Genomic DNA, 24,065 nt, shown 5'->3' with positions numbered 1-24,065 from the left:
GAGGAAGGTGACATTTATATAAAAAGAGTTAAACTTTCTTTGATGACCAACTGCTGTTTAGGGTTTGTTCTAAAGACGTTAAGCTTTTTTTAAAAAAGCGAAACTTGTATTTTATAAAAAGAATTTACTATTGTGGCACAAAATGAAAAGTAGGCGGCATCTGTGTTTTTATCTGATTTAAATTTTCAATCTTTTTTTTTTACCGGTGAAATGTTTCCACTCATTATACTTGGAAAACGTACAAACTTGGATTGTTCAATTTTTTTTATTCTTTACATTTTATTGATCAGTTTTGAAATACATCGTAAATTGAGTTGTAGATGTGAATTTTAATTTTTTTTTGATTGTATGCTTTTGTATTTAAAATATTTGGTCTTTTTTACGATATTTTTTCTTTAAAAGATGGATACAGATAAAAATTCACAATTGGATTTTCAAGGCTTTACTATATCAACTAAAAAAAAACCATATGCAATTGCTTTCGTTAACCCCATATTTGCATATTATCTATAGAAAAAAGCAACCTTTTTATAAAATAAATATGTCTAAAACATTAATACAACAATTAATACATGTATTTATGTATATTCCAACCAGTTTAAATTAGAAAGAGGTTTAGTAGAATTAATTTTATATACATGTAACTGTTTAAGAAAAACATATATCAAAATACTTACATACTTACAAAACTGTTATAGATTTTGGTTAAAATCATTGCATGAAATTGAAAAATGACAATAACAAACTGTTAACCAGCTCAAACATTCCTAAAACGAAATACAAATATAAAGCAGAGGAGCACAGACCTCTAGAAAGGTAGAGGTAGAATTATGTGCCATGTAGGAGTGAGATTATTTCAAACGAGACTGTTGACAGTCCTGTTTTATCAACTTGTTTGTCAATAGCATGCCTCGCCTTGTTGTGTAATTGATAAATACTTGTGATCTTAAATGATGTAAACAGTTTAGTTTATTTTATAAAAACCGGGGGCATTACTTTAATATATGTCCTATACATGCATACCGGTATACGTTCCCCTTTTAAAACGTTCAATTAACTGTTTATAAAGACACATTGATCATATATGGACCATAAAAGAAAATGTCAACTGCTTGTCTTACCTGTGTATTGTTTCAAAGTAACTTGCAAATTGCTAAATCATTACAGGGGGGAAATTAACTAGTCTTTGTTTGCCTTTCATATAGACTGTTTTAGTTATCGAGAAATTCGGCGACGGAACAATTTTAGAATATAGCTAAAATAACAGATGTTTGTGGTTCATAGCACTTATTCGCGTAAGAACAGTCAAACAAAGAAAGTAAAAGCATCTTTTATCAATGTTTACTGAATCCATTTCATTGTGTTACACAGTTCTTTAAGATGTTTATTCTCTAAAGCTGACATTCTCATTATCTAAAGAGAGACTTATATAATTCAAAGACGCTCAACAGAATTAACACATAAGGAAAGGAGTTTGAATAAGTAAATGGACATCACTTTTAATACTTTTAGGTAGATTAAGGTCAAATCACAATCTTAAGAGAAAAATCAATCAGCAGAACTTCATTTTGACCCCACGAACCGACAATCGATATTTTATTTTTCCTCTTTAAAATTCAAATCCATGGATGGATATAATAATTACTACAAGTGTCTACAATGTGAGAAAGTTTTAACTAGAATTTCCTAAAAAGATCTTCAAATAAAAATCAATATTGCATGGCATCTCTATAAATCATCTCGAGAGAAGGTCATGGTCATGATCCATGCATAAATGGAAAGGTGCCTTGGCATTATTTTCATCAACGATCCTAATCAGACAAGAGGACGATTCAGACAAATGAAGATCGGAATGAATGCGGCGGTACTCTTGTGCTGGTTATTCATACTGTATACTGGAACTGTCCAAAGTAAGCTTTGTTTTATTCTGATAATAAAGTAAATATATATAATATTATAATTTTTTTTAAATTCCAGAAATACGAAGCGTTGTAAAACAACGTTTTAACATGTTTGTAAAGCATGATTTTGAGCATTATTGGATGCATTTCTTTTTGTTAATGATAACTGGGTATGATTATTTGTTCAGTGTGCAACGTTGTTTAGTGTGCAACTTTCTCATGCAATATTAACAAACAATTTACCAGTGCAAAATGTCATGATTCATGAAATTATAAAATGATTTTAGTAAATATATAAATAAAGGTATGTTATGGAATTTTTAAACTTATATATAAAATATGTATTAAAAAATATAATATACAATTATTCATCTCACACATGTATTAGAAACCTTACTGAGCTTTTGTCAAAAAACAAAACAAAACAAAAAAAAAAGAAAAAAATTTAAAAAAAAGAGAGAAAAAAACAAACAAACAAAAACAAACAAACAACAAAGTTTCAGTAAGTTTCAGTTGCGGGGACCATTTGTAAACAAAATGTATCTCATCGGTTTATGGAGGTTAACAACTGTAAAGAAACTTCATTTTTCAGTAAGTTTCAGTTGCGGAAACCCTTTGTAAACAATATGTATCCCAATTGCATATGGAGGTTAAAACTGTGCAGTAACTTCAAGTTTCAGTAACTTTAAGTTTCAGTAAGTTTAAGTTTCAGTAAGTTTAAGTTTCAGTAAGTTTAAGTTGCGGAAACATTTGGATTCGTGGACAGCCTAAGTTTTTTAATGACACTTGAAGTTTCCGTTCTGAAACTTGTCAGAAACCTAAAGTAACCTTAAGTTTCCGCAACGATGAAACCAGATTTTTCATCCGGGGGTGGGGGGTGGCTGGGTCTATGTTTATTGTCCATTACCTCTATTAAAACCTTCCAAAATTTTCATCTGAAAGTAATTTAAATGAAAGTAATAGACTATGCTAACCAGGTAAGTTTTTAGCAGTGCTTTAATGAGGAGATAAGACTTATCTTCTAGTACTTCTTATCAAATTGTTAAATGGAAAATTAAAATCTTACCGTCAAGAAACCGATTTTTCAGATACTAAATAAAACATTGATAGAAAATTTATTAACTTATGAAATGGAAAACCATTGAAAAAAGAATTAAAAAGGTATCGGAATCGCATATTTTTCTCGGCTATATCCAAAGACAAAACTTTTACGTTTTCCATATGAAACAATTAAGGATTGAATCATTAATTTTTGAACGATATAGTCTCGTAACTGCAACGATGTGTGCATAGCAAATTGAGTAACGCGCGTTAGTGAAATCAACACCTATACATTATAAACAAAATATTTTACTCTGAAACGCTTGAAGGGGATGAAGAGGATTCGTTTTTTATTTTATTTTTTTTTTTATAATAAATCAGTTATTGCCTATTGATATCAGTAAATGCATCGTCAACGGCCTATATACTTTCATCAGATCCATTAAACCATGAATTGATCTCATATACAGGCTTTAATCTTATATTGTAATGTCATTTAAAAGTTCACACAAATTTTAACTTTTTATTATTATTCTATATGTTCATATAAAGATCCATATTTTCAAATGTAAATTTATCAATATTAACTTAAACTCTTTATTTTTGTCGCAATCTCTACCAGAGTTTAGAATGTCGCGATGGGTTTCAGAACCATCATAAACATATTTATGGTCATAGAAGACACCCTCATGAAGAGAATGTTGTCAATAGTGTCCAATGATTGTTTATGTTTTTTCATAAGGTTGTACGATCGTCATAAAAAATCACGGCACCCATTTTAGAGAGTATTCGAAGTACTGGAAACAAGTTGGGTACATACTGACAGCATGTGAAGCTACCTGTGAATCAGACAACCTCTGCTTTGGCTACTTTTTCGACTCCGCTGACGGTACATGCATGAAGTCTGCTTATACGTTGGCCAAAAATGCAAACAACTGTCCGACATGTTCATTCCATAGCAAACGATGCGGATCTGGTAAACATGGTTTTAATGTCACATTTAAGTAGGTTAGATGATAATTAAACTACTTTTCAGCTCTACCTGAAATTATAAGATACTTATGTTTAGCATAAACTATAATGATTGAGTAAAGAAAAAAACCAAAATATGTTTGAGATGGTTGGCAGTTTGTTATTGGTATTTTACATTGTATATTTTGTTTTTGGCTTTTTCATATTTAATATAGTGTTCTTCTTCCAAAAGAAAACTAATGCAGTCGAAAAATGACCAAGACCATATCAGTCAATATCAAAACTCAAACCTTCACAATGTATGGTGTTTTATTATTTTTTTTCAGATTGTTCACTTACATACACGATCTACGGTAGTGATACAACAAGTCAAAATCCCTACTCGTCATCAGACAAGACTTACTCTGACTGTGAGGCTAGCTGCTCATCTGATCAAAATTGCGTTGGTTTTGGATAAGAGTCATCAGAAGGAAAATACTCTTTGACCGAATACAACATCATAGAAGCAACAGCTGATCCTTGCGAAACGTGTTCACTCTCCATAAAGGTGTGCAATGGAAGCATTGAAACGACGACACAAAATGCCATAACAGAACTAACCTCGTTAACCAGTGTGGTTACTACAGTGAATGAAATCAGCACAACACCTGACGTCATCAAGACAACTGAAACAATTACAACTTCAAATTCAGAGCTTGAAACGTCGAAATCAATTATATCTTCATTGGAAGACACAACGACTTATTATCAAAAAACGCAATGGCTATTCCGGACCATGAACCAAGATATCACTTCCGATTATATCACAATAACTACTTTAAGGTTCAAAGATACCACTTCTGATATTAACACCAAGACAACAAAAAACCCTACCTCGGACAAATATATTACATCAGATATCATTTCCACAACATCAAAATCAACTGCCAATATTAATATAATATGACATCACTAGAAGTGCGAATAGAAGAACGTAAGAACACCTTAAAAATGAGTCAAGAGGACTTATCTTCTTACCACAGACGTCTGAATTGCGCATACGATCCTCGGAATTCCTCTAAGGTTGTTGGGGGAGTAGGGATTCTTGTATTGACGTTAATAATGTCACTGATTATTATTCCGGATATTCTTACAACTGCCAGAAGACTTACAAAAAGAGACAATTTAGTGAAATAGAAAGTTAACGTGTGTGAAGCATTAAATTTTGATGATTGCAATGAGAAGAAACTGTTTGACAACGAGTTCAACACAAAAATTTTTTGTCGTAATTTATTGGGGCGAGATCAAAAATGTGGTCAGAAATTATTTGTTGTTCGATTTCAATGTTTACTATGCTTCATTTTTGATAGGCAGTCAAAATTTGAGTGTTATTCGTTGAGATATAAGCGAAATACAGACCTATATAACAATTCTTCTCAATAAAGATTGTGTTTACACTTTGAATGCTGAAGTAATAATTCCAGTTTCAGACCTTAAGTAATGGTGTTAAACGTTAGGAACTTTTTATTTAATATGCTTAAAATAAGAAGATCGACAAATCAGCTTGAAAAGATTTTTTACTGATATATCGAACCTATGTAAACATACATGTACGCAGTGCACGAGCCTTGTTTACATGACAAAGAATTGCGAGCCCTGTGTCTTGCTTATAATTCAACGAATGGCTCTCAAATCTCATTTGATCATTAGAAATGCATTCCTAAAGAATTGTAAATAATAAAAATTTGAACCAAATCGTGGCATGCCCCTTTAAGTGATGTATGATTGCTATTATTTGAGAGCGGGCTCAGGATCCAGCACGCATTAGATGTATGTGGTGGATAGTTTATTGTTGCACTTTTTATGGGGTTTGTCTTCTTTTGTTGTTGTTAAATATTTGACATTGATTTGGTTTTTTCCTCTATATTGGATAATGTCTTGATTCATTTTTTTTATATTTCATAGGTTATAACTGTTTTTGTTTTTGAATGCAATATGAAATACTAAAAATATCACCGTGTTTTAAACGGTTAACACTGGCAAAATATTTACATCTTAACAATTACATTCTATCATTTGCTATGAACGACAAAAGATTAAAGTGGATCTTGAAAACCATATCCCCCTTGCTTTTCTCCTCTCTTTAGAAAATCCAGAATCTTACAAAACGTTGAAATTTAAAAAATAAAACTGCAAAAAATGAAATATGCAGTTCATATCGTTTAACTATAATGACAGATTTGACATATTTATAGTAGCTATTGATTTTATTTTTTTATACAAAAATTTTGATTTTTTTTTTCATTGAAACTGTATTTTTCTCAATTTTGTTCAGGAATCTCGAAAGAATATATAAGTTTTTTTCGTTTTGTTTTGTTTTTCTTGTTTTTTACATATTTACTTCCATTAAGTACCGTTACAACACACATTCATATTATTAATAACATTGCACTTGTAAGCTTTTTATTGATATCAGTGGCACCCATTTGGTAAAACATGTATTGAACAGGAAATACATCATGCATTAACAAAACCATAGACAACATTGCATTGTTCCAACATTCACTTAGAGCAGGAGTTGAGACACCGGTATTTGTCGCAACATTAAAGCTGCATCCAATCACTTGTTGATTCTTTTGTTGATGATATCGTCTTACACGTAATTAAAAGCACTCGATGATCGTCTAAAAAGTTTTGGACACCTGTATAGATTGTAACATAACAATAACTGACTCTTTTGTTGATGAGAGCCACTTGAACTTTGTAAAAAAACCACTCTGTTATCGATTTAAAATGTCTGGGACACCGTTATATAGAATGCAATTTATTAATCGCGGATTCGTTTGTTAATGAGAGAATCTTACCCGTAAATAAAAACACTTATTACTCAGTCTGACTTTCTTAAAAGCTTTTCCATAGAATTTATTGTACCATTATAAAAGTACCTAATATAGAATTCTGTTTGGTTTTTCTAGTAGCAAAGAGTTATATAATTAAACATAGGCCAAGAAAAAAGCTACTTTATATACATATAAGTCTTCAAAATATCTGATTTTTCTGTAAATATTACGATGTTAGTCATAAAACAAAACGAATAAAAATAAAAAACTGATACATTTTTCTTGCTATCGTAAGCACATTGATGTGTCAAATATATACTACCAATGATTGCGTGACGTATTGACCCGACGACCTCGTGACCTGCCGACGGCCGCCTGTGAACATCCGGATAAAAAGGAAGGAAGTCATTGTTATCAGCGGCCATCAGATGTAGAAATCACTTGGTGCACACTTATCGTCATAGGACGGGACACCGGGTCTGTAAACAAAGGAACGTGTCATGGTGGTCATGCGTCTTTCTACAAATGTGACCCTGAGGAAAACTTGTCACACAGAAATGAATGTCCCCCAGTTTAGTATTATAAAATGTCAGCCTCCCTTTTGTTTGGGTTCATATCAGACCTGTTTCGAGACCATGGATATCAATACAATATCTTTTTTGGTCTTTATATCGATATTGGCGGTTGTTGGAATCGTTGGAAATTCTTTAATCATCGCGGCGTATTACTCCAATGTCAGAAAGTTATTTAACAGATATTACATCGTGGCCCTTTCTATCACTGACTTGGTCGTAAATCTTTTCATTATTCCCTACACGGCCATCTTTGAACTTCATGACGTCACCAGTGATGTCGTCTGCCATGGAATGGAGGTAATTAGACACACCATCATCGGGTTCTCCAATCTCATCTTAGTTCTAATAGCCTGCGAACGCCTGCTTCTGATCTGGAAACCGACCAAATTCATTTCTGAAAAGAAAAAATTGGGTGGCATTTTGGCCACATTGGGTGTTTCTGTAATCATCGGGATTCCATCAGGAGCGGTATACAAGGTCACAGACAGAGCATTCGATGTGGAGAAACACTTGAACATAACTGGCACCGGGGAACCATTTTGCCAGTATTCCTTTGATATTTTGGGCGAGGAGTGGAGTAACTTATATAGAAATGTGCTTGCCCTAATAATACTTCTGGAATTCTTTGCTTTGATTGTTCTGTATGTATTTATATATATTCTTGTTTGTCGTCAGAAAATGCGCATGGAGCGTTATTCAATAAACGGTTCTGCCAAATCGAGCCGCCCTATAGTTAAGGGTATTGAATCCAGTCAAACCGCGGTCAGTGTTCTGAGTTACGAATCAACGGACGACCAGCAATTGTCTACTTGTCCAAAAGCCACGAAAAACGGAACCAACAACGCCATGTTAAATGCAAAATCACAATTTGACAATCGCGATGAAGGGGGGCAGGAATCCGAAACTGATTTCTCCTCCGCAAATATATCTCACTCGGAGAAGTCGCCACGTAAAATCAACAGAATCCAAGCGACGAAGACCGTCAGTTTTGACACGGACACCTCCTGTACAACTGGAAATGAGAGCGAGGCTGAAAGACAAACAGGGACTGCAACCAGAAGAAGGCGTCGTAAACATAAATCGTCCAAGAGATCTCAAGCCGTCCGCCGGAAGAGTTGGACAATGTTCTTTATCTGTACCGCTGTCTACATTCTCTGTTGGATTCCTTTTTTCTTGGAGATTTTCAATGTGACTAAAGTTCTTGTTCTTCGTTATTTTTTCCTCATTGGTCACGCCACTAATCCAATAATCTACAGTGTTGTCAATATCAAAGTAAGAAACGCCATCCAGAGACTGTTCAGGCGACGGAGAGGAATTTGATATATCAAAATTATATGAACATTTTATCATTTCAAATATTTATTCTGAAAATTTGATAGTTAAATGTGTGTGAACTAAATATAATGCAAATTCATTGTGTATAATTCGCCAAGCAATGTTTTATTTAAGATATAATTAATGTTGATACATATCAGTTGGTCCTAAATCCTAAGCGTATTAAATCTCCGGAAAAGGTTAAAAAAAAGGGGCAAAAAAAAAACCCCATTGGATAAAAAGATCGAAAGGAAAGGTAAAAGAATACAGATTTGAATAAAAAAAAATGATGCACTTTTATTTACAAAAGAATAGCCAAAATTTGAGGTGGTCAGTGTACTTTATGATTGGGTAATTTTTCTGATATGTTACCACTAACGATATTATCATTTTGATGGTATTGTTTATTCTTGAAATAATTTAAATATTCTTTTTTTTTTAATTTATTTTGGATTGTCACTGGAGAAAATTCTGCTGGGTTTGTTTCTTTTGTATTTTCAAAATAATTTTGAAAACAATCTTCGCTTTAATATTGTAGAAAAAACACCATACATGCCATTACAAATTTTTGAATGAAAAGATAAAAATTTGACTAATCGACATTATTTGCTAGCCTTTATGACCATACTTTAAATTTCATAATTAACAAAATATTGCTCTTAATGTGTATACATTATTTGAACATTTTTTTTAGTATTGTTTAAATTGAATATAATTTCTTTGAACAAACTTATGTTTATTTCTTTTCAAATTTTCTGAAACGCCAATCAATATTCATGTTAATTTCATTAGCTCATTAATAATAGTGCCATTTTGAATTAGTTTGAAGTGAATCTGGTCAGTATTTATCATAATCATCGATAGTCAGCTTTTCCAGTGTCTGATGACGAGGTTAAAAATATCTAAACTGAATGCACGTGTAGCGCGTGCGAGTTGAGTGTGTACGGATGTCGAGTCAAGTGGGGTTCGTTTCACTTGTCATACTTTTCCACAAAGTACTATTGTTTGTCAGATAACTTTCTTTCACTGTTATGAATAATTCTTCTTAATTCATTTATTCAAATATGTAACAAAAATGCTACCCCTTAAGACTATTACTCATATTTTTCTTGTTAATCTTAAACTTACGTTGTTCGACAATTTATTTATAACTACTGTACGTTTATATAATGTGAGAATAAAACTTTACTAAGTGGTATCAGATTTGTGGTATATGGCATTACTAGTAAGTGCTTTTGAACAACTTTTAAATAAACAAGTAAATAAAATTATTCCAAGCAATTACAATAAGTGGCGATAAATTTATAATCAATGATCTATTATGATTTCATACTCAAAAGCTGTCGATAACTGAAATTTATTTTATCAAATCAAATAAATAAATGACCATTCTTGTACTCAATCTAATTTGATAAGATAAAATTCTTTTCAGGACAACATCGTGTAAGCAGGTAAATGTAAAAAAAAATGAGCACTATTAATTATTATATATTAACTGCTGAGAAATTACGTGTAAGAAAAGCGAGTAAGTTAGATGATACAACAAATAACCTCAAATCGGCCGCAACCTCTCTCTCTCTCTCTCTCTCTCTCTCTCTCTCTCTCTCTCTCTCTCTCTCTCTCTCTCTCTCTCTCTCTCTCTCTCTCTCTCTCTCTCCAAAGTTGATAGATAAGGATAACATCTGTTCCCCATAATTCAAGCATTAGAGTAGGAGGAGGATCTGGCGAGTTGATGCAAATACTAACACAATTAAGATATGTTATATTTTGAAGATAGACTAGAAACGGAAGTACGTTGTAGCCTTGAACACTCGAAGGTTAGAAATCTGAAAGGGGTCAACTACTTTACAAATTAAATGTTGTTATTCTGAATGAGGACAAAAATATAAGTACCGGAAAATTTCTTTTTATATTCCTAAAGGGTCATGGTCATGATTTTGGTCAAATTCTATTTTTCTGGTTTTGTTATTTACAGTGCTTTGTAAATGCATTTCTAACTATCAAATGAAATTTGAGAGTTGTTCATAGAGCAAGATGCAGGGCTCATGATGTTCGTGCTCTGTTTCTGTTTAAATACAGTGTAGGTTCAGTATACCAGTAAAATAAGCTGATTTGTCTATCTTTTTATTCAGTGGTACAATGAATACGTTTAAATGAGAAATATAAGACACAACCAGAAAATAGACAAACAGACAGACAGACAGACAAAGAGACGAACAGACGGACGGACGAACAGACAGACAGACAAAGAGACGAACAGACGGACGGACAGACAGACAGACAGACAGACAAAGAGACGAACAGACGGACAAACAGACAGACAGACAGACAAAGAGACGAACAGACGGACGGACAAAGAGACGAACAGACGGACAAACAGACAGACATATGGACAGAGATAGATTCAGTGATGTGTGAGTAGACTCAATAACGCGAGCTGACTGAACAAAACGTTTGTGTCTCGTGTTGTTACATACAGCGCACGTGACCTGTCTGCAAGAGTTGTTCTTCTGGATGTACATATAGATAAGTAAAACAAATTGCGCACAAATAATATTAAATAACGTAATTTTAAAAACAAATGACATCAACAATAACAACACACACAGTATGGTCACACTTGATGGCTTGTTGATTTCGGATGATGTATTAACGCGAGCCGACTGAACAAAACTTTGTTTTTCTTCACGCATTGTTGCACTTGGCTCGTGTTAATTAGCATCCGTACTTTCTGTACATCTCTATCAAACAAACAAACAAACATACACACACACAAACAAACAAACAAATTTAAAAAAGTTAAAAGGCTTATGACAATATCATTTGATGTCAGGGGCGAGAGTTCCTTTTTTTTTTTTGCTAAACCTAGTCTGTGGTAGCTAAAACTTGACAAAAATGATAATTTTATAAAATCGATTTAAACGTCTATTTGTGGATGATTATCACGTTTTGTTGACTCTCTTATGATAATTTTATCACCAGACTGCGAGTCTTACCCTGGGTAAATCGATACGTTATATCTCCACCTGTCTGTGAAACCAACAATAAAAAACTTCTACAACGCGGTCTTACCAATACTTATCAGTCATGCGCGGATCTAAAAGGCGCGGGGAGTCTAGAACACCCAATGGGGAAATCCAAACTTATTAAAATCACATAGTAAAATTAATCTCTCCCCTGGCAAACAAAATTACCCCCCCCCAACCACCAAAAAAAAAAATTAAAAAAAAATAGTAACTGAAATAAATAATGAATTTCTTGATCCGCGCTTGTCTCTATACATGTACTTTCATGTATAACAATACTATGAAAAATTTCGGTAGAAAGGACGTTTTTTCAGCTAAAAATAATTACTTCAGTTCTCTCATGATTGCCTGTAAGTGATTACTGTGCAACATGTTACCTGGTTTTGGTAGGGAAAAAACTGAACGCTTCTTCGTTTTAATATCGGCGGGTTAAAAGGCTTGTCTCGTTATTGGAGGAATTAATGAAAGAAAGCTAAAGGTTTTAAACCGTTTTAACTGTCATAAAAATAAAAAAGAATATCTCTAAGATTATAAGTTCAACATAATGTTTAATTCTACTGAGTTTGATTAAAAAAAATGATAAATTGAAATCTTATAGAATATTGAATTTACAAAGTAATCAAAATTAATCAACTTTAGTTACCTGTCTTGACCTTATTCTCGTATAATAACAACTATACATTAATTGCTACTGGTTGTCTTGCACTCACCTTCCCTCAACATTGTTTAAAATTATGTAAGTTTAAAAAACATGAATACTTAAAGACATCAATTCAAACGTTGCGAGAACTTGAAAACCATGCCTTCTCAATCTAAGTGCATGCATTATTCCATTGGTCTTCTTCATGGAGTTTAGATATCACAAATCACGCACTTTTGACTTAGTTAATGAATAAAACAAGAAATGAAATAATTTGCATGAATAAATCGTGAATAAAATGGTCTATCACATTGATCCTTAAGTAATAAAATGTAAAAGCAAGCGCTATTATAAATAGCAATAAGCAAACTAAAACGAGACATTAGAACTAGTAGGGGCACAAACGGTGTATACCTGTACATGCGGCCTCACGCCGGTCCACGCTAGCTGTGTCTAACATGGAGGGAGTCGGCGGTCCCCGTTATATATCAAAAGTCTGTAAAGATGAGAATATACACACCTGTACAGGGATCATACCTGAAGTTTCCGGGGGGAACACGAAGGGGGCTGTTTTCTGATTATGATAAACCTGACTTGGAGAGATTATGCTGATAAAATTGTAGCGTCGGTTATGGTTTTCTTGGCAGAAAATCTTGAGATTCGAGAGCGGAGATAAGGGGAGAGGATATCATTTTAGGGGGGATCTCCCTTCGGGGGCCCCTAATTGGACAGGGTATGACATGGGGGGATAATACACGGCATATGTTTTTACACTCACGAAATTTCAGAGTTAATTCCTGATGTTAATCGTTTGAATAGATCATCCTTATCAGATTAAGGTAATACTGGAAGCAAGTGCTCGTTCACACAATAGTCTCACTTAAATGTGACAATTCTTAAAAGTAGTTAACACTGCACCTCTCTTCTACTTGCATCAAATAAGTAATTTGATGGAATGCATGGGAGTTTGTTACCCTGTACATGTATGTGACCAAATTCGTTAAACAGTTTTTTTAATTGAATCTGAAGTACTAGTATCTAAAATGAACATTCTTTTTTTTATAAGAAATTTGATTTTTTATTATAAAAAAAAAAACGAGATAGGATATAAAATTTATCATTTTTTTTCGCAATTTCAGAATTGTACAAAATTTGATCATAATGATTTTCTAAACGTTAAGCAATTATTTATCAGATCAATAAAATTCCCTTGCAGATGAAAGCATTAATCGCAATATTACATAGAAAAAACAAATAAGTAGATTACAATGCAATTTATAATTGATTTATCAATACACGCAGACGTGTGAAAAACATGTACATGTACGAATTTTATTAAAATCATTAATTCAAATTTTAATATGATTGCATCAAATTTAATGATAAAGTGAACTTCAGATGTTTCCGATGTTTCTTACTGATTCTTATTTGAGGGGGGGGGGGGGGGGGGGTGGGGTTCTCTCACCTAAACTACTTGATTGAGAGTCGACTGAATGTTATGGTAACTGATGTCCAGTAACTGAATTGATTGTCCTACCGTTACACGTTTATGACATCTTATCTAGACAACCAAAGCCCACGTCTTTGACTGTTCCCAGAGATAAGAAATGTGTATTTGATTTTGTTGACTTTTTAAAGAATACGACGAGTTCTAATACATCGGAAATAAAACTGTAACAAATGTGGAGTCAGATCATTCAGTTGAGGTAACTCATAAATCTACATAGTATGGAGGAAATAAAAACCCACACAGACAGGACATCAGGACATCATTTGAAAATTAATAATCTGTCTGTCTGTCTGTCTGTCTGTCTGTCTCTCTCTCTCTCTCTCAACGTCGATGCAGACAAAGCACCCATATACTTTTTCACTTTTTAGCACTTTCATCGATTATGATAAGCCGTTTCAATTTATATAATAATTATGACTTTATCACCAACCGGAAGAAAATCGGAGAACTCGCATTTCTATTTAATATTATAACTCTCAAAATAATTGATTTTATTTGCGCTCGAAGATCGAGGGTGGCATGATTTTGTTTCGGTCTGTATATCCCACTGTCTTCATTTCTGTATATCTAATTAATCGAGTGAAAATATTAATTTGATGTCATACGGACGTCGTCGTCCAAGCATCACTGAAACGGATTGGATTCATTCATACTTTAAAAGGTCGCTCGTGAATGACGTCGACATTGCTAGAAACCGCGCAGAACTTTTAAATAAATTATGTTTCTGTCTGTGTATCCAATAAATTGATACTATTTAACCACGGATGCAATGTTTGCTGAACTTCTTTTTTTCATATTTGTCTAGTAATTTAACTAGCTAATCAAAACATTCAATCAATCAACATTTTGTAGAAAATTAAATTCCTACTGAGAACCGTTCACTCGAGAATCTACCCAGGGTCAAGGGGGTCAAGACCCCATCCCCACCCCCACCCCCCCCCCCCCCCCCCCGTAAAATTAAAAATCAAAACAATATTTCACATATACATGTGTAGTTAGTTACAGAAAATAGGATTTGGTAGAAAAATTAAATGCCCCTCTCCCCCTTGAAAGAAATACTAGATCCGTGCATGAAGTAATATTTGACATTCTACTACATGTATGTGCAACGATGTAATTAAAAATACTACGAGTGTAAAGGACACCATTGGGAAGCTTCTGTTTTTGATTTCGGTTGAATAATTTCTGCAGGCTTTTTTTTTTTATTAATCTTGTTTTTTTATTGAGTTTTTGATTAATTGATCAATATATCACTACACTTACAGAATCCATTGGTGGAGTCACTGCATCAAAAAAAAAAAGGTCGAATCTTACCAAAGGCCGCCCCTACATGTATCAGTAGCGTCGCTGGCTATGTAAAAGTCGTGACAACTCAGCCTTCATACATGAATAGTGTAAAACATAGCTGTAGAAGGTCAGGCCTTATTGAAGCAATATTTTATCTAGTAGATATTGTTTAATTATGTCTTGTTGATATAGTTTAGTAAACACAAATTGAACATAGGATGATGCTCTACCAGTCATTTGACTGAGGGGTATCTTGAGTAGAGGCTGAATAACATTGCTAGGTCATAGTCACCTCTGCAGATTTCTCAGCTGACTGAACGACAGAGTTCATTCTGTGAAAACAAAAATATCATATTTTTTATTTTCAAATTAATCCCATTTTTACAATAAAACATACACTTACATGTACTATTACTTATCGTCATAATCATCTAATCTTTCAATGTTTAGCATATGTTGAATTCGTTAAGCTGACATCGTCTGATTTGATTAGAACATTTTTTATTGTACAAAAACAAAATTGGGATTTGGCACAAGTTCCATAACTTAGATTGCCATATCCAAAGACCGCTCTCTCCCAATCGTCTAATCAAAATGTACTTCACACTATACTTGATATCACACCGACATTGCATCTCTATCTGTATGCACTCTTAGCAATTTCTGTAAATTTTTGGTTATGGTACTACATGTAACGGTGTTTATACTGTTAAACGCATAGTGTCATATTCTGCACTTTTAAAGTTGAGTATGCGTCGACTATGTGTTGTCGATCGAGAAGCCTGGCACCTTTATATCCACAAGAATAACTCCAAAAGAAAGCATTTTATTGTTTAAATATTGCATAGTACTAATGGGCCTTCAGCCACTTACACGTGTACCGAATTATTGGATTTAAAATCAATTCAACTTTAATTATCTTCTTTCTTTAATGTCCGCATTTCTGAGACTCTCTGAGACGGAAGTTCTTTTCAGACAGAATTGATCACCTTGTCAATTCCATCAACCAACATCGGGAATTATTACAACGATACATATTAGTAACGGAAATTCTAAACATATCAAGCAGTTAAGAGGATAAGGATTAGGTTTTTGTGACTGCTCGTTACTTCGAGAATTTCCTCTTTTAAATCGTCGCATGCTACAAGTCATATAACGATTGGCTTTTAGTTCTAATAACTTAAAGCGAAACTTCATTTGAGATACTGGTTATCTCGGAATTATATCGATTCACCGTTACCGGCCTTTACTGTTACAACAACAAACATGTAACTTCAAAATGAACCACAGATGTTTTACCGAAACGGGTATCAGAAAAAAAAACACATAAAAATGGAATCTTCAAATCAACCAGTGCAACAGGAAACAATATTTATTTGTTGAAGAAGGAGCTGAAAGATCGATTGTTTTGTTTCAGGGACGAATTTAAGTTGAAACAGTACATGACATTTGAAAACAGGATCTTCGAAATAATCCCTACAACCCAATCAAAATTGCACTTTCACTCATATGATAAAACGTTTTTATAACAGGTACCTAGCAACAAGGTGGCCGTGGCAGGGGTGCTGGCAGTAGCAACAAGGTGGCTGTGGCAGGGGTGCTGGCAGTAGCAACAAGGTGGCAACAAAGTGGCCGTGGCAGGGGTGCTGGCAGTAGCAACAAGGTGGCCGTGGCAGGGGTGCTGGCAGTAGCAAAAAGGTGGCCGTGACAGGGGTGCTGGCAGTAGCAACAAGGTGGCCGTGACAGGGGTGCTGGCAGTAGCAACAAGGTGGCTGTAGCAGGGGTGCTGGCAGTAACAACAAGGTGGCTGTGGCAGGGGTGCTGGCAGTACCAACAAGGTGGCCGTGGCAGGGGTGCTGGCAGTAACAACAAGGTGGCCGTGACAGGGGTGCTGGCAGAAACAACAAGGTGGCCGTGACAGGGGTGCTGGCAGTAGCAACAAGGTGCCCGTGGCAGGGGTGCTGGCAGTAGCAACAAGGTGGCCGTGACAGGGTTGCTGGCAGTAACAACAAGGTGGCCGTGACAGGGGTGCTGGCAGTAGCAACAAGGTGGCCGTGGCAGGCGTGCTGGCAGTAGCAACAAGGTGGACGTGGCAGGGGTGCTGGCAGTAACAAAAAGGTGGCCGTGACAGGGGTGCTGGCAGTAACAACAAGGTGGCCGTGACAGGGGTGCTGGCAGTAGCAACAAGGTGGCCGTGACAGGCGTGCTGGCAGTAGCAACAAGGTGGCCGTGGCAGGGGTGCTGGCAGTAACAACAAGGTGGCCGTGGCAGGGGTGCTGACAGTAGCAACAAGGTGGCTGTGACAGGGGTACTGGCAGTAGCAACAAGGTGGCGATTGTGCAAAGTGGTTGGGGTTTGTAAGATTCCTGAATGCTGTCACTCTCATATTGAAACCGATATACTTTTCTCCCATAACAAAAATTAAATAACAAAGAGCCTCGTAACTTACGACGTATAGTTTTCTTTCACTAGCAAGAACTCATCATACATCTAAAAATTTATAGCATTAATATGGAACGCCTCAACTGCCTTATGTAGGTAATCTTCAAAATATGATGGTACTTCAACATTACATACTGATATTCCAACATTACATGATGGTACTTTAACATTACGTGCTGATACTTTAACATTACGTGCTGATACTTCATCATTACATGATGGTACTTTAACATTACATGCTGATACTTCAACATTACATGATGGTATTTTAACATTACGTGATGTTACTTTAACATTACATGCTGATACTTTAACATTACATGCTGATACTTTAACATTACATGATGGTACTTTAACATTACGTGCTGATTGTTCAACATTACATGCTGATACTTCATTATATGATGATACTTCACTATGCGGTGGTTCTAAAAATAGGGAAGTTTTAACATTGGGCTGTTTCTCTGTTTCAGAGATTGATCATATAGGACTAAGGTCCACTGAGACTAGTTTGGATCATGTCAAAAAGCTGGAACTACAAATAATAAAAAACAGGATTCTGCTTAAAAAATATATGTTATTGAAAAACTGTAGATACTCAGATTATGAAAACCACTGGCAAACAATTTGTGAGAAATTATAACAAGTTTTATGACATATGTGATTGCTTAAACTATTCTCTCTTTTTTTTTAATTATATTGACTTGTAAACAAATATTTTGATACATGTACCCCCTTTTCTATTGTATTTTTTTATCTTCTATATCTCCCTGTTTCTCTTTTCATTTACTGCTATTTTTTTTAAATATATTTTTTTTTTTGCAAGAAAACACGTATTCACACTACACGAATAATCTATTTCCTTTAGATTAATAAGATATTACAATATGAAGAATCTTGAAATGTATGAAATATGTCTGAAATATGTGTGTATGTGGATTTATGTGTAAACAAAATAAAAATAAAAAAATAAAAAAGCTGGAACTGAAGAAGTACACAATACACTACAGCTCACGAGAGAGGATCTCTATTGAATAAAAATATTGTCGAAACATACGACTTGTTTTGGTGCAATGTATTTAGGCAAACGACAACCACACATGCAACTTATAAGATCATGCAAAGGATAAAGCATTGCATTGCTGTTGAATCTGATTTTAGCAGTAACTGTACTGTTGAACAAATCAGTGCTTTCATTGCCCACTCTTTCACGTGGATCTCCAGGGTTCTCCATGTAACATGAATGACAGAAGTCTTTGTTTAGGTGCTTTTTTTTTTTAATTAGCTGTTCGCTCTGACAAAGCGCCAAAAGATTGGGTTCTGAATGCACATTTTTAGACCAAAATTCCCTGAAGGACTTTTGGTACCCCCTGATTTTTATGCGCTGAGCCCCAATGAACTCACAATACAGCCATTCTTTAAAATTTAAAATGACCAATTTAAAAGACAACACTTAGTCAAATAGTAGCATTTGTTGAGTATCTCGATCCAAACTAGTTTTAGTGGACCTTAGTTCAATCTGATCAATCTCTGAATCAGAGAAACATCTCAGTGTTAAAAACTTAACAGGCATCCAAGTGTTCTGAGTTTTAGCGTATTTCGTTCCCTAGGCGACGCTTCCCTAACCCTATTTTTAAAACTACCGCATAGTGAAGTACCATCATATAATGAAGTATTAGCATGTAATGTTAAAGTATCAGCATGTAATGTTGAAGTATCAGCATGTAATGTTAAAGTACCATCATGTATTGTTAAAGTATCAGCATGTAATGTTGAAGTATCAGCACGTAATGTTAAAGTACCATCATGTAATGTTAAAGTATCAGCATGTAATGTTGAAGTAATATCAGCATGTAATGTTAAAGTACCATCATGTAATGTTAAAGTATCAGCATGTAATGTTGAAGTATCAGCACGTAATGTTAAAGTACCATCATGTAATGTTAAAGTATCAGCATGTAATGTTGAAGTATCATCATATTATGAAGATTATCTACATAAGGCAGTTGAGGCGTTCCATACATTAAAATTCCATTTACATAAGGCTGATGCAGGTTTAGATCTTCTTGCCTTCTTTTGGTACATGTACGAACTGACAATGGAACAAATCTGTCTGAAAGTCAGCTGACCTTAAAAGGTTTGTAGAAAAGAGTAAATATTCTAGCTGTTTAATTAAGAATGGTTGGTAGCAAAGGGTTTTCGATCCATTCCTCTTTTCTCTACAACCCTTTGTGGATTTATACAGGTTTCTGAAGATAGTTTGCTACTAGAAGTTTTTTTAAGGAAAGAAAAATATTTGAATAAGACAAGACAAGGCAAGCCCTTTACGTAAAAGGGCTAAATGTCGAGTCTTGAGTTCAGTGACATTATCAACTAACAAAAAATGGCTTCGATAATCGCATTATAAAATAATGACGTCACAAACACAATTTGGTAATAAAAATATGTAAATGTAATAATTCTTAAAGCTGAAGAATATGATGAAGATTTGGTGATAACATTCTAGGTGGCCGACATTTCTTACGAGGCACTGAGTGGAAAGTGATAAGGAATATGTCGTCTGCTGGTTTCCGCGACAACAGAGACATCTGGTGACCCCTGTCTACGTCAGATAACTCGTGTCAGAAAAATGACCTTCAGCAACGCCCGCAAAGGTAAGTTCCTGTGCAGTAGTACCGTTGAAGTTCGGCTTTCATTTTAATCTTATTTGTTGCTTTAAGATAAAATGTATCCTAATTCATTCTTGTTGCCATAAAACGGATAGTAAGAATTTGATAATAAACGTGTATGTGTAAGCGTCCTTTTTATGATACAAACCGTACAATGCTTGTCATCCTTGCGTGGTCTTTTCCAAAATTTTGAGATGCATTTTATACATTGATCAAAGCTGAAAAGAGTTAATTGAAAAAAAAAACCCGAAAACAAATAAAATTTTGTCATATTTTCTAGTTAGACAAGGAAAAACAGTTTTTCTGGACACCAACGAGCAAGTTTAAAGTTACAAAACACCGTTTTGATGTAGTAGGAAAAAACATAAGTGTTGAAAAAGTAAAAAAAAAGGCAAATTTAAAACTCTAGACTTTCTGATTACACATTTTCCCCTTGTAGAGTGTAGTATAGTGTCCGAGAATCATGTGGACACAGAACTGTACCAGTGTCATTGGTCAACAAGTGTTTACACACGTGGACTCCACTCTCCTCGCCATCACGGACGGCGCACCATTAAAACCGATTCCATTCGTGGAAATCATCCTCAAAGTATTTTTCTACCTTCTTGTTTTCTTACTCGACATCATTGGAAATTCGATCGTAGTTTTCATCATTTATGCCAACAAGCGCATGCGTACTTCGGCGAACATTCTGATCGTGAATCTGGCAATATCCGACATTCTGGTTGGCTGTTTCTGTATGTGGGTTCACCTTGGTAACCAGATCACACACAATTGGCCGTTCGGAGCGTTCCTCTGCAAATTTGAGACCTTTGTACAAGGCATGATTTTGTTTACACTTCTTAATTAAGTTTATCGACAAGAAGGCAATACGTGAAATAAAAATAAGTAATGCACAAACAAATTGTGTTAACAATTGACAGTCTTACTTTTCATTTTAACAATGACATGTTTTTTATTTATTAAATTGGTATATCATTGTTACATTGACACGTTTCAAATATATTACAATTTTTGTTACACATATTTTTAAATTCATAACAATTGTACTTTTTCTTGCAATGGTGTACTATATCTTTAACGCAGTGCTATATTCTGTTACAATGGCTTATTTTGCATTTAAACCTGCGGTAAATTTTGTTACGATGGTATATTTTACATTAATTACAGTGGTAGATTATGTTATAAAAGAATATTTTACATTAACTACAGTGGTACAATGTAGATTATGTTACAATGGTAAAGTTGATATTTACTACAGTAGTACAATGTATTATAATATTTTGTTACAATGGTGTATTTTGCACATTGGTAGGTTATGATGGAATATTTTACATTATTGGAATTGTAGAATATGTAATAATAGTATATTTTACACTAATTACAGTGGTAGCAGTAATCTCCAGTGTGGTGACTCTTACCTCTCTGTCCATAGAAAGATTCCTCATTGTGATGTTTCCAATGAAAGGCAGACTTTCTAAAAACTTGTTAACCTTCTTAGTAGTCTTCTCCTGGGTCGCTGCCATAGGAACGAGCGCGCCAAATCTGAAAGTGAGACAAAAACTCGAAATCCAATGGAGGAATCGTAAAGACGTGTGGTGTGACGAGATTTGGCCGAGATTTTACACGGATACGAGGTGTAATTCGGACCAGCCCGGACGGAGAAGTTATTACGTTTTTTTGTCTGTTTTTATGTACTTTATCCCTATCACGGTGATGATGTTGGCCTATGGACTCATAGGCGTGAGGTTATTCCGGCGTCAGATGCCTGGTAACGGGGTCACTGCTGTCAACGACGTGCATGGCAACGCAAGGAAAAAGGTGACTATATAGTATAAGGTTTTTGAAGCCTTCGAATAACCGTGTTTACGTTTTTGGTGATTGCTGTTTTCTTTAACATTAAACTATGTCTGTGTATGGCCAACATGAAATTTCAAATCACAACTCTTTTAAGTGTTAATCAAAAAATTCCCACTAGCGATATTGTTATCATGATTAATGAAAATTTTCATTGAATATACTTGAGTATATACTGATACAACACCCTAGTGCCTTTATATCACGCATTTCTTAATTACTTCAGGATTTAATAATGCATTTAATAATATATGTAATTACTATACTTGATTTGATTTTGAAAAGATTAGTTATGGCCATTTATAGACTATTTTAATTTCCCTAAGAAGACGGGCTCTATATAAAGATATTATAGAAAAAATCTAATAATGAAGTAAAAATATTTTGATTTATGCTAGTTGATGGTCATTAATATGTCAAAGTTTAAGAGTGATCTATTGGTTAATTTGTTGACCCCACTTCCCTAAATGACCTTTGACCCTCTGTTCTGTAGGTGATGAGGATGTTTGTGGTGGTTCTAACAGCCTTCATCGTGTGCTGGACTCCACAACAAATCCTGATTCTGTACAGAGTGTATAGGGACGAACAAAAACAGGTACAGTGCATGCGCTTCTTCTGGTATTGTTTGGTACAGTGTAATATATCATACATGATTCCTGTTTATGCACATTCAAAAATCGTTGTGTTTTTTTTGTATTATTAAATGTAAACACAGTAGACACTGGGGCAAGAAATAACAGTGTTCATTGGAATATGTAGGGTATACACAATCATTCCAGATTGATGTAACATCAGTTTTTTTTAAAAGGTTTTTTTTTCTAATATCCCACAGAAAAGCAATACGTATTCGGGTAGGTGATACAATTTTAGAAATGTAACCAAGACTAAGTCCTCTTTTATATCAAACTTAGACGATTTATTTATATGGATAAATTAACTACATGTATGTGTATACTATAACGGTTAGCCGAGGAATTAATTTGACCGACCTTGTAGGTTCCGTATTACCTCAAAGACCTCCAGTATGCGGCCCTGTTCGTGGCGTACAGTAACAGCGCCATCAATCCAATCATATACGCTGGGATGAGTCAGAAATTCAGAAAAGGGTTCCACGACGCCATGGCGGTCCTCAAAACGTGGCGGCAAAGAAACAAAATTCAGCCTGGTAACTGCAATTGCTTGATATTTTTGTGCGATATTTGACCCTCCTACGTTTGAATATGATCATACTTTTACATGATAACTTGAAACGTGGAAAACATGTTCCAAATGCATATACATTTTTAAATGAGGCATACTGTTAACATTTATAAACATAGTTCCTGAACTAGATCATGTAGTTGTACTTGAAGCATGAGGTTTTACTTTATTATTTTTTTCTATTAACGTTTTAGCTGTCAATATTATCTCTATATTGTATTATCTTATCTTAGTTTTGTTGTTGTAAAATTCTGATTATAGCTCTGAGCTGTGGACACACTCTCCCAACTGTACACAATAACCCAACAACAGAAGAACCCTGTCCATTTACATCTTAATCCGGTCTTACCCCACAACGCATGCGCATTGCCAGTCATCAAGATATACTCCCGGAATGAGTTCCAAAGTGGATGTTTTCAATACTGTTTTGCGTTGAATAATTTTTTCGAGATTCAAGGATTTTTATATCATTAAATCGTTTTAAACCTGTTGTTATAATTGTTTAGCGCTCTTTTGAAAACATACAAATAAAACTTTAATTTGTATGATATTATTTGTTATATATGTCTTGATTAGTACACGTAAAATATACTAAATGTACGTAGATCATACCATACATAATTGTTATTGTTTTTCAGTCTTAAAGTATAACCAGGTCACATTGCTTATTTCTGTTTAATTTTGTTCCGAACAAAATAGACAAAGGGGAATAACTGAAATATATAATTCATATCATAAATACCAAAATTCCGACGTAATTACAGATTTGGATAAGTCTGATCGCGTTGTTTTAATGAAAATATCTGTTTTTT

At 34.4% G+C, this 24,065-nt stretch overlaps 2 protein-coding genes and 1 pseudogene across 4 annotated transcripts; all 3 read left to right on the top strand.

Moving 5' to 3' along the window:
- Positions 1 to 1,774: 1,774 nt before the first annotated feature.
- On the top strand, positions 1,775 to 4,860 carry LOC128163255 (uncharacterized; annotated as a pseudogene).
- A 2,331-nt stretch (positions 4,861 to 7,191) lies between these two features.
- On the top strand, positions 7,192 to 9,820 carry LOC128164264 (alpha-2C adrenergic receptor-like). Its single transcript, XM_052828038.1, has one exon. The coding sequence runs from the start codon at positions 7,234 to 7,236 to the stop codon at positions 8,626 to 8,628; it is 1,395 nt and encodes a 464-aa protein (XP_052683998.1). The 5' UTR covers positions 7,192 to 7,233; the 3' UTR covers positions 8,629 to 9,820.
- Positions 9,821 to 20,037: 10,217 nt separating this feature from the next.
- On the top strand, positions 20,038 to 23,855 carry LOC128163653 (neuropeptide FF receptor 2-like). Of its 3 annotated transcripts, none has more exons than XM_052827276.1 (6): positions 20,038 to 20,181; positions 20,636 to 21,017; positions 21,584 to 22,017; positions 22,547 to 22,648; positions 23,050 to 23,218; positions 23,515 to 23,855. In XM_052827276.1, exons 2-6 carry the CDS (start codon positions 20,660 to 20,662, stop codon positions 23,589 to 23,591), a joined length of 1,140 nt encoding a protein of 379 aa, XP_052683236.1. In that variant the 5' UTR covers positions 20,038 to 20,181; positions 20,636 to 20,659; the 3' UTR covers positions 23,592 to 23,855. The 3 variants fall into 3 exon arrangements, with proteins under 3 accessions (XP_052683236.1, XP_052683237.1, XP_052683235.1); XM_052827277.1 differs by having other exon boundaries at positions 20,481 to 21,017; XM_052827275.1 differs by having other exon boundaries at positions 20,477 to 21,017.
- The last annotated feature ends 210 nt before the right edge of the window (positions 23,856 to 24,065 follow it).

This window comes from Crassostrea angulata, chromosome 9 (assembly GCF_025612915.1).
Source record: "Crassostrea angulata isolate pt1a10 chromosome 9, ASM2561291v2, whole genome shotgun sequence".
Classification (NCBI taxonomy): domain Eukaryota; kingdom Metazoa; phylum Mollusca; class Bivalvia; order Ostreida; family Ostreidae; genus Magallana; species Magallana angulata.
Note: the sequence above shows the minus strand (reverse complement) of the source record. Positions and strands in the feature narration are given on the sequence as shown.

Coding starts and splice junctions, on each gene's coding strand:
- LOC128164264 (XM_052828038.1), top strand. CDS start 7,234: ATGGTGGTCATGCGTCTTTCTACAAATGTGACCCTGAGGAAAACTTGT.
- LOC128163653 (XM_052827276.1), top strand. CDS start 20,660: ATGTGGACACAGAACTGTACCAGTGTCATTGGTCAACAAGTGTTTACA. Junction 21,018..21,583: donor ATTTGAGACCTTTGTACAAG/GCATGATTTTGT, acceptor CACTAATTACAG/TGGTAGCAGTAATCTCCAGT. Junction 23,219..23,514: donor AAGAAACAAAATTCAGCCTG/GTAACTGCAATT, acceptor TTCTGATTATAG/CTCTGAGCTGTGGACACACT.